The sequence below is a fragment of the Clarias gariepinus genome, chromosome 12 (assembly GCF_024256425.1).
Source record: "Clarias gariepinus isolate MV-2021 ecotype Netherlands chromosome 12, CGAR_prim_01v2, whole genome shotgun sequence".
Lineage (NCBI taxonomy): Eukaryota > Metazoa > Chordata > Actinopteri > Siluriformes > Clariidae > Clarias > Clarias gariepinus.
The window spans coordinates 13,321,528-13,333,173 of record NC_071111.1 but is presented as its reverse complement, the minus strand read 5'-3'; the positions used below and the strand labels follow the sequence as shown (position 1 = coordinate 13,333,173).

Below are 11,646 nucleotides of genomic sequence, written 5' to 3'. Positions count from 1 at the left end.
GTTGGAAATGCTAGACTCCAGTGTAGTGCGTGGTACGGTACTACCTGTAGATATACGATGTCAGCGATGGCAGACGCATCATGAGGGAGACATACAGTCCTGCCTTTTGATACACACTCAAGGCCTTTCTCCAACACCATCCAAGCCATCTCAAGATGTTCTGCATGTGAGTTCTGGAAGCATGTAGGTACTAATTACAATTACACAATGCTTACACCTAAATACTCAATATCAGACCATTTCATTATCGTACCATACTAGGTGTGGCTGTAGGTTTCTCTACAGGGGTGGATTGCTGAGTATCGCCTTCATTTGAATCTACACAGAAACAAGCAGCTTAATGGAATTACATATAGTTTATTTAAAACGATATTCGATTTAGTCTAGCAAATTAGAATTTTTTAGTCTCATACTAATTCTAATAAGTGTCAGTTAAGTCAGGAAAATAGTGTGGATCTGAATGCCTTTTGTTAGGATGGTCAGCAGAGGCGAGTCTTCACTGCCCTCCAGCACTGAGGCCAGTCTAAGAGTCATCTCAGCCACTGCCACCGGGTCTACATCAGCCAGCTCACACTCATAGGCCACCTCACACAGAAGGTACAGGGTCTGGACCCACTGCATAATAAAGCCACAATTAACTGCATTAATTAATCACACAAGTGATGTCTTGCTTACCAACTAGTTGTTTCTTTAAGTTTAGGTGAAAGTTGGAAATCACATTTTTGACTTAGAGTGTACAGTTGAACATGATTTAATTAATTTAATTTCAATATAAAATGCATTCTGGACCAAAAAACGCAATAAATCTAGATAAAGTTTACAATATACTAATGCTTATTTTGGTGAAGTTCTACAGTATGTAGTTTGCAGTCAGATTTTCATCAACATACATTGCCTGGGTAAAAAGTCATCATTTGGATTTAAATTTATTAAAAAAAAATCTTTGCTAATTAGTGCAGAGATTAATATGTTTCATCACCTGTGATGACAAAAGGAAGAAACCTTGAGAGGAACCAGACTCAAAAGGGAAACAAACTGTCCATGGGAATTTTAGTCTAAACCTATAAAGTGACTGCAGTCATAAGGCATCACAGAAAATCTGCCTGGAAACGCAGTCTGTGGTCGAGGAAAACATTTTACTGTGGAATATGTTTCAGCAGGATCAATTTATCGGACTGCATTAAGCTAGGAAAAAAAAGATTTCTGAAATGATGCGAATTGGGCTAAGAACTGTGCAACATATCAATTAAATCTGGAAGAATAGTGTTAAACCATCAACTTCACAGGTCAGGGGAAAAGAAAATCATAAATGGCGTGCTCGGAGATCACTTGGTGACGTGCCCACTGTACGGCCAAGCTTCTGGCAGAAGTGTTATGATCTGGGTTTGCTTCAGATGGTCAGGTCTAGGGTCAGCTATGTTATGTGACAATAAAATAAACGAAATGATTGACGGTATGGGGATGTTCCATGACAACAATGCCAAAATTCAAACTGTGAAAGAGTGGTTGTGGAGGCATGAAGAATCTTTTTCACACATGAATTGGCCACCACAGAGTCCTGACCTTAATCCCATTGAACGGCTTTGAGATATGCTAAAGAAATCTTTACAAAGGGGTTTGAGTTTCCTGTCATCAATACAAGATCAACACTGGAAATAAATGTTGTGCCGTTGCATAAAGTTGTTGAAACAATGCCACAGTGAATGCATGCAGTAATTAAAGCTAAGAAGGTTCCAACGAAATATTAGAGTTTGTGACTATTTTTTCACCAAGCAGTGTACTTCTGACCAATATATAAAAAGTTCTGGATGCTTTATGCAGCTATAACTAGGAAAAAACACTAAAAGGTGATGTGGTTTACTTTAAAGATACTGACATCAAGTTGAACCAGGACATCAATCGGGCTTATAAATACTGTACCTTTTCTGAGAAGTCCTTTTTGTCTATGTAGCACGCTGGGTCATAGTGTCTGGCCTGAGCTCTCTGAAACACAGGCTTACATTTTGCCCAGAGGAACAGTACAATATCCAGCACCAGGTCCTCATCTGGTCTGATGTCCTAAAAACAGATAAATAAACTCTAGTATACATAAGGACAATTAGCAACGTTTCACCACTAAAAATACAAGTTACACAAAATGGCAGAGCTGTGTGTATCCGAGAGCTGACCTGGGCTGCCTCACACACGCACACATGCAGAGTCTGGACCAGATTTAGGAGCTCATCTGTCATGCTAATTGGCCCAGAAGACTGCTCTTTATCTGTGAGTGAAAAACACAGAAAGTGGTTTGGGTTGGAAAAAAATCTGGTACAGAAGAATGTAGAAAACATCCACAGTATGAGCGTGTATGAAAAGATTGGTGCAGAGCTATTTGTATATTACAGTATATGATAACTTGTCCTTTTTGCAATCAGGGACACCAAATATTTTCCGTATGATCACAAAATAATTTGACTTTATGTTTATGGAATAAAACTCAACAGATTGTGCTGATATGTGAAAATAATCAACAATAGTGTGATGTAGCCTGACATGAAGAGTTAGATTTTTTTTTCAACAATAGCATGTTACATTATGTTTTACTCACCTTCTACCACAGCCAGTGTGAACAACAAAAACGGATCTTGGTATGTTACAAAGACCAGAGACTAATACCATAAAATCTAAAGAATTCCTTTTTCACAGCAAAATTTAAACATTTAAAATGTTGCTACCAGACTGAATCTCAGCCATGAGGTCTTTGTTTCCCAGCCGAACCCTTTGACTGGACATGAAACGCTCCATAGCCTCCAGCAGAGTAAGCTCCAACTCAGCCTTACGGAAGACATGTCCCTCCAGGCTCTACCAAAACATTGAATGCACTGCTAAATGCAAGGCAAATCATTTAGAAACATTCCTTGATCATTTCAACAGCTGACTTACAGACAGTATCGTCACAAGGTTGTCTGAAAGACTGCAAAACATGTCCCACTGTTCATATCTAAACAGCAGCTTCACAAACTTCACTGCTGCATCCACTGAAATGTGATTCTCACCTGCGGTAAAGATTAAAGTAGCCATTAGCTACGCATCAGATCCACCTAAAACACAGAACGACTAAAAATATTTTAAGATTTACCAGCTAGTGCCATCTCCATGAGAGAGTAAGTAGGAACAAGGGCATTCAAAGACAAAGGCAGGCTCTCATTACGGATGCGAATGGAGCAGCTACCATGTCCTAAACCACAAAAGAAATTTCAAACCACAAGCTAAATCAAACAGTGGATCATTTATATACAGGATGGATCAGACAGGAGGGATACCAGATAGTATGCTGACGCCAGCTGACATGAGTTCAACTGTCACCTCCTGTATATCAGGATCATCTGGTATCCCAGTCTGCAGGGGTCTGCGGGAAGTGTCCCACAGCGCCTCCAACAGCGCCAGGAACTGAGCAGCACTTCCCTCAAACAGCTCCATTAGGATGCGCTCGGTGGTGGTACGTGGCCATGGATTCTAGAATGAATGTGAATAAAAAAATAAAAAAATTAATAAAAAAAACAGGGTATGACAAGTAAAAACTTTTCTGTCATAGTATAGGAAGTAACCATGGCAGAAAAATATGACACTTACATTCTGGCCATCTCTGAGATTGGCCTTCTGTTTCAGCCGGAAAAATCCTTTAGGTTTCTTCCGAGATTCATACACTGAGCGTTTAAACACCATGACTGCTACCTGCACACCAACACAACAATGTTCTATTAAAAAGCAAGGACAAACACATACTCACAACAACATGGCAATAAAACAGGCACCATAATGTATGCTATTTTTATATCTTAATGATATAATCAACAATATTAGTGGGAGACAACTGATTCTAAAATTATATGATTTCTGTTCCTAGATTGCTGTCCCTTTAAGAAAAGGATAAGATGTTCTAAATACAGTAATGGTTAAGACATGGACCTTACAGAACTGACAAGCAAATGCCCCAATGGCATGGTTTTGTTTTAGCAAACATGCTTTTAAAAGATGAGTTTCATCCCTACTTTGATGGTGGCTTCTTTAAAAGCCCGTTTTGTCTCCTTTGATGATGGGAATCCACTCATCTTCTCCAGCTTCCCTAATTCATCTATTTTAGCAAGAGCTCTTCTGGCAAACACCTGGCCAGGAAAAGACACAATGCCACAATGCATAAGAGAAATTCAAAACTAAGCCTATATCTAAGAAATGGAAAGAATATATGAGCACAGTTCTTGTATCTCTATGGATTTCATTTTTGAGGTCTTCTTAAAAAATTAAGAGTTATTTTAAAACATTTTTCAAGACTGAATCTACCAAAAGACATGCATTTAACACAAATCTGTAACAGGGTTGATTTTTTTTGGATAGTGGTATGAAATACAAAAAGGTGATTATTATTTTATTATTATTTTAAGTAACAGCAATGCAGGTAGAATGACAACATGTTTGAGCTCAATATGTTTACTTCCATTCTATAAGTATGTAAAAACAAATGTACATTACGCATAACCTATATTGATTGACGTATTAAATATGATCTTTCAACATGGTATTTTAAAAGGATTCCATAAACCATAATATTTTAATTATGAATTTCCCAGGTAAAGTGTAATTAGAATGTACTTAAACAGGCCAAAGGGGTTGTTGCTACAGTAGGTTTTATTAATAATTTTACATTATTCATTTAAAAATTTACTTAGTTTATTACGAAGGACATGTCACAGATGTTCGTAGATTAATGTCATTTACCATTCTTCGGAAGCTGTGTAGGCTGAGAAGTAGAAATTTAAGGGAAACTGTAACACCATGTCCTTCTATCCGATCATTAATGTTCTAGCCTCATAAAGAGACATCAGTTCTAATCATTGAAATGGGGAACTGACCTCTCCACGCACAGCAGCCTGGCCATCATAGTAACATTCAGAAACACTACAGTAAAGTGTGGCTCTCCAGGGCAGGAAGCTGGGAGTTAGTAATGGGATGGATGTCTCCAAACACACACATGCCCACTGTAAATACTCCAGAGCCTGAGAGAAAGAAACACATTGGATTGTTTAAAAGTGCTTAGACTACACATGCTGCAGGACATGTACTATGCATAAAAGCATGCATGGTTGATTACCTGTGCAGTATGTCTCATGGACATCAAGAACCTACATATGTTATAGATGTATAAAGAACCTGGAAAAGTGGAATATTATTAAATAAAAAAACACACATTACAGAAATACTTTATGCTGCCTTACTTTATTACTTACCATTGTACAGCAACCAGCACAGGCTCTCATGGGGCAGGATGGCCTGCATCATGATACGCAAAAATGCTAGAATGCTAAGCAGTTTTCGCATCCAAGTGTAATCTGGTTGCTTACACCTCTCACGTTCCAGGTAAAATACACACAAGCATTCCCCGTACAGAGCACGGAACTAAGAAACACACAGGCAACCAGTTAACAGACTCAACAGGCCAAACCTATTTGGTCCAGTAATATTGGACTAGCTTTTACAGAGACATGGCTAATTCAAAAATGTCTAACCGTACGCTTTGCTCCTGCAGTATGATAACCATGCGGGAAGAAGGCCTGCTTGAAGTGCTCCACATCTCTGATGTTTTCCAAGCTGGCAGTGGAGTACCGGTGGAGGTAGCGAGTGTATCCTTGCCACAGGGACAATCTGTAAAACTACACACAATAATTGTAACACAAAAATATTTGCAAATGACTTGGAGTGAGGTTTGAACCGTATAAGGATGTGGGAATAACTCCAAGCTGAGTTCCTGTAATGTGTAACGACTGTGTGTACAATCCTCATAAGAACACGTGTTTCTTCCTCAAGTTGCCAACAGAGTATCCGCCAATTTTCAAAGATCAGGTGTTCCACTTGCTGAATGTTCATGAGAACAAATGCAGTGGGCTCTAAGCCACCTCAGCTGGGATTGTCATTGACAGATGTATGAATTTCTTTAAAACATTCGCAAGTCTCATCATCGCACTGTGCTTGAAGTCTTTTGTAAATGTCAATAGGTGTTACAACATCATTCAAAATTTATTTCAACACAAGCCCAGTTTGACTTGAACATCCTTCTTACAATTGCTTATTTTATTAAGTTTATCTACATTACAGATACAGTAAATGACTCAGGTATGAACAAGTGTGTAAATGAATGTGCATCGGTGAGAATGAGAGTGTAAATGATTGTGTTAAGGAGTGCACACAGTGCACCATGATGAAACTGATCATCTTTAATCAGCAGCACACACCACATTTAGTGCATCTGCTGTGTTAAGTATAAGAATGACCTCCTGGTTCATACAGTATCTGGTAAAACATCATAGAACTGATCTTTTACAATAGTATGGAAAAACTGGAAATAATAGAGAAAAGATCAAGATCTTACCTTATTCTCAAAAAGAAAATCTGCTACGTCCAGCAGATTCTCCTCATAATAAGGGCTCGGGAGACGAGGCTCGTATTTCTTCCAGATGTCAAACAGTTTCAAAGACCTGATCTCAAAAACAAGATGAATTAGCCAAAGATTACATTTAAACAAAAGCATGACCTTAGGGGTTTATAAGGAAGTAAAATAAATAACCTAATATAACCTATATATATATATATATATATATATATATATATATATATATATATATATAAAATAGATAGATAAAATAGATAGATAAATGGATAGATACTGCATTAGGTTAACGTTAGACAGCATGTTTTTACCCTCGTGTGTGAGAGTCACGAATTCTTTTTATATACGATTTAAATCCTTTTAAATCCTTCTCAAAAGCAGAAATGACGGGGTTAGATGTATCTAATGCGCCGTAATATGCAGCTGGTAAAGGATCCATTTTATGTCTGAATAATCATCGAGTTCAACCGGTGAGCAAAAGTTTATTAATGTTGCTATGGAAACGAGCAGGCGCAGCACTACGGCACAGCGCGGGAACAGACTTAATTACGTCACCCGCGCCGCCATCTTAAAGGGGTCAAAATACCGAACTGAGAGAGAACTAGCTAGCGTTCTAGTCACAAATATATATATATATATATATATTTATGGCAAGCCGTTTAGGAAAATATTCATGAGAGAATTGAATGAAAACTCCATATATATTGATTGAAAAGTCTGAATATATTGAATGGATTCTGAATATATTGAATGGATTCTGAATATATTGAATGAAACTCGATATATATTGAATGGATTCTGAATATATTGAATGAAACTCGATATATATTGAATGGATTCTGAATATATTGAATAAAACTCGATATATATATTGAATGAAACGCGATATATATTGAATGGATTCTGAATATATTGAATGGATTCTGAATATATTGAATGGAACTCGATATATATTGAATGGATTCTGAATATATTGAATGAAACTTGATATATATTGAATGGATTCTGAATATATTGAATGGATTCTGAATATATTGAATGAAACTTGATATATATTGAATGGATTCTGAATATATTGAATGGATTCTGAATATATTGAATGGATTCTGAATATATTGAATGAAACTTGATATATATTGAATGGATTCTGAATATATTGAATGGAACTCGATATATATTGAATGAAACGCGATATATATTGAATGGATTCTGAATATATTGAATGGACTCTGAATATATTGAATGAAACTCGATATATATTGAATGGATTCTGAATATATTGAATGAAACTTGATATATATTGAATGGATTCTGAATATATTGAATGAAACATGACGTCATCGAAACACAGCGCCACCTTTAGGAAGGAGTTCGCGAGAAACTTGGTTCCTGCGATTCTGAGAAATGAAGAGATGGTCAACACGTTAGTGAGTGCGTGTACGGCCCAAAGTGGTGCCGTAAGCCTCACTCAATATCAGATTTCCACATTCGAATACGTTTAAACCCGCCACGAGTTGTTATTACTTTTTCCTCCCTAATGTGTCACAGCTGCGTTTGGTTTTCCCAGTTAATTTGCGTTGTATTTAAGCCCAGCGTTTCGTCGTGAAGTGGGCTATTGCGGTCAGTTTCTTTGTGGCTTGCTCTAATTAATTTTGCCCTCTGTGAATGTTCTTGGCTACGAGCTCGCCTTATGCCTAATTCTGTTGTTTGCACATCAACTGGACTCTTAACTGCTTCGGCTTGATTGCCTTTGTTTTGGGCTTGAATACGAATCAGTGAGTGTAACCGTCTTCACTTTCGCTACCAAACATCACTTTATACAACACTAGTGTAAGTACTCGGACGTGGAAAAGAGGAGGAAATGGACTTTGGGCCGTACACGCACTCACTAACGTGTTGACCATCTCTTCACTTCTCAGAATCGCAGCAACCAAGTTTCTCGCGGACTCACTCATCCTTCCTAAAGGTGGCGCTGTGTTTCGATGACGTCATGTTTCATTCAATATATTCAGAATCCATTCAATATATATCGAGTTCCATTCAATATATTCAGAATCCATTCAATATATATCGAGTTCCATTCAATATATTCAGAATCCATTCAATATATATCGAGTTTCATTCAATATATATCGAGTTCCATTCAATATATTCAGAATCCATTCAATATATATCGCGTTCCATTCAATATATTCAGAATCCATTCAATATATATCAAGTTTCATTCAATATATTCAGAATCCATTCAATATATATCGAGTTTCATTCAATATATATCGAGTTCCATTCAATATATTCAGAATCCATTCAATATATATCGCGTTTCATTCAATATATTCAGAATCCATTCAATATATATCGAGTTCCATTCAATATATTCAGAATCCATTCAATATATATCAAGTTTCATTCAATATATTCAGAATCCATTCAATATATATCGAGTTTCATTCAATATATATCGAGTTCCATTCAATATATTCAGAATCCATTCAATATATATCGCGTTTCATTCAATATATATCAAGTTTCATTCAATATATTCAGAATCCATTCAATATATTCAGAATCCATTCAATATATATCAAGTTTCATTCAATATATTCAGAATCCATTCAATATATATCGAGTTCCATTCAATATATATCGAGTTTCATTCAATATATTCAGAATCCATTCAATATATTCAGACTTTCATTCAATATATATCGAGTTTCATTCAATATATTCAGAATCCATTCAATATATTCAGACTTTCATTCAATATATATCGAGTTTCATTCAATATATTCAGAATCCATTCAATATATTCAGAATCCATTCAATATATATCGAGTTTCATTCAATATATTCAGAATCCATTCAATATATTCAAACTTTCATTCAATATATATCGAGTTTCATTCAATATATTCAGAATCCATTCAATATATTCAGACTTTCATTCAATATATATCGAGTTTCATTCAATATATTCAGAATCCATTCAATATATTCAGACTTTCATTCAATATATATCGAGTTTCATTCAATATATTCAGAATCCATTCAATATATTCAGAATCCATTCAATATATATCGAGTTTCATTCAATATATTCAGAATCCATTCAATATATATCGAGTTTCATTCAATATATTCAGACTTTTCATTTAATATATATAGAGTTTTCATTCAATTCTCTCATGAATATTTTCCTAAACGGCTTGCCATAATATGTATATATATATATATATATATATATTTTTTTTTTTTTTATTATTTTGCATGTTCTTCGTGTGCTTGGTGGGTTTTCTCACACAATTCGCACATTAGCCTAACTGGCATTCCCAGTTTTTTCATGTGTTTATGTTGACTGAAGTCCCACCAGAATAAATACAAGGGAATCACCATTGCCCTCCACCGTCCCTAATTGTACTACAGAGGTTACTACACTGGTGGAATATATTTATTATGCATTTATGCATGTGAGTTTTTTATAAGTGACTTTATGATCAGTACAAAAACAGTTACATAAGGGGAAATTTTTTCAGTGATGTGATTGAATAAAATGCCATGCAATAAAGAAAGGTTACTGTTAATTACCAATACAAATTACAATGTACACTTTGAAATGTCAATAATAACATTTATTCTATGAAAACTCTGCAATACATGTGGTTCCTGTTATTTTTTTACTTCAAAGTAGGTTTTACTTCACTATACCTTGAATTCACTTAAATTCTCTCAATGTTAATACCTTCCATTTACAGAATGCATCACATCAATGACATCCATCTATTATCTTAGGATTATATGCAGCCTCTTTAATATACATCCATGTGAATTAGTTGAGGCAGCATGATGCTTAGTAGTTACCATTGACTGGTTGCACCTCCAGGGTCTGGGTTTGACTTTCGCCCTAGGTCTGTGTGTGTGGAGTTTGCATGTTCTCCCCATGCTTGGTGCATTACCTCCTGGTGCTCCGGTCCAAAGGCATGCAGATTAGGCCAAAATTGCCCATAGTAATTAGCATGTGAGTGTGCGGGTGTGTGGGAAGCCTGATGGATTGGCGTCCCGTCCAGGGTGTACCCCGCCCCGTGGGATAGGCTTCAGGCCACCTGTGGCTGCCGTATAGTGGTCTTGACGGTAAGTTAGTGAGTGAATTAGTTGTTACTACAGAAATATTAACATATTAGAATGAGAAGATTGATATGAATTTGATGATTTGAAAAAAATGTCTGTGTTAATCACTGGTATTATATATAAAATACACCAGGTTGTCATTTGGCATGGCTTGACAAAATGTTGAAATTAAAAAAAATTAAAGGGCTGGTAAATATGTTTCAAAATTTAAAAGTGCTGGTAAAGAAGTTTGGATGGCTGCTGAAAACCTTGTGGTTAAACTACCCTGGTCTGCTGATTGCCTGCAGCAGGGAAGGTGACGCACTCTGACAGGAAGACTGACGACAGATGGTTTCTGGTTTTCAGTGTCATATAAATAAAACACAAAATCACGTTTTGTTTTTCTGTACCCAGAAGTTCCGTGCAGGTGAATAGGCTTAGGAAACACAAGCTGTCGGCTCTCCTATGCCAAGAACTTCATTAAAAAATATTAAAACAAACAAGCAGACAAACAAATTAAAAGAAAAATTCAAAAAGCTCATTAAAAATGAAGAACTAATTGGACTATGATTGCAGAAGATCAAAATCTAAAATATTAATTGAGAATCAAATAAACCTTGTTTATAAATTACTTATAGGCACTTAATATGCTTGACATTTCTTTGGGTGGGTTCTGATTCTAGCTTTCTGAAGATGTTCTATATGGAAATGCAAAGTTAAAATTTTTTATGGTGTTAGATGACACCTTTGCTTTTCAAAACCTGTATGATTTCAATTGTACCATCTCCACGCTTCTCCAAATTCCAGAAGAGCTTTTCTTCTCTAAATATATTGGATTATATTGTATTCAGTTATAGTTTTAAAAACATCCTGAACATAAGATGCAAAGGTTACTGTTTAAAGATAAAAAGATTAACGTGAGAGAAATAGTCCCTGTCCGCTTTGCTAAACAGAAACTGTCCAAACATCTGTACTTTGTCTTTATCGAAAGGACAGATAAGCATATGAGTCAGGCGTCCACTGTGTTTGTTTATGTTGTCAGGAGAAAAGTTCACAGCGAGGACAGGGAGAGTGTCCTCTAGTGGCTGCAGTTCAAATTTCCTGGACCTGCCTCCAGGAAG

At 36.1% G+C, this 11,646-nt stretch overlaps 1 protein-coding gene across 1 annotated transcript in view; it reads right to left on the bottom strand.

Moving 5' to 3' along the window:
* Positions 1–6,860, bottom strand: part of cfap54 (cilia and flagella associated protein 54) — a 29,770-nt gene extending 22,910 nt beyond the window's left edge. Inside the window, exons 1-17 of the mRNA XM_053508692.1 lie at positions 6,733–6,860; positions 6,404–6,509; positions 5,544–5,687; positions 5,265–5,433; positions 5,129–5,187; positions 4,890–5,033; positions 4,032–4,145; positions 3,613–3,714; positions 3,303–3,495; positions 3,119–3,217; positions 2,923–3,035; positions 2,715–2,841; positions 2,169–2,260; positions 1,921–2,058; positions 465–615; positions 254–318; positions 45–173 (exon numbers count right to left, since the gene is read on the bottom strand). Of these exons, the coding sequence (XP_053364667.1) occupies positions 45–173; positions 254–318; positions 465–615; positions 1,921–2,058; positions 2,169–2,260; positions 2,715–2,841; positions 2,923–3,035; positions 3,119–3,217; positions 3,303–3,495; positions 3,613–3,714; positions 4,032–4,145; positions 4,890–5,033; positions 5,129–5,187; positions 5,265–5,433; positions 5,544–5,687; positions 6,404–6,509; positions 6,733–6,860 (2,073 nt within the window). The remainder of the gene's footprint in view (positions 1–44; positions 174–253; positions 319–464; positions 616–1,920; positions 2,059–2,168; positions 2,261–2,714; positions 2,842–2,922; positions 3,036–3,118; positions 3,218–3,302; positions 3,496–3,612; positions 3,715–4,031; positions 4,146–4,889; positions 5,034–5,128; positions 5,188–5,264; positions 5,434–5,543; positions 5,688–6,403; positions 6,510–6,732) is intronic.
* Positions 6,861–11,646: the final 4,786 nt, after the last annotated feature.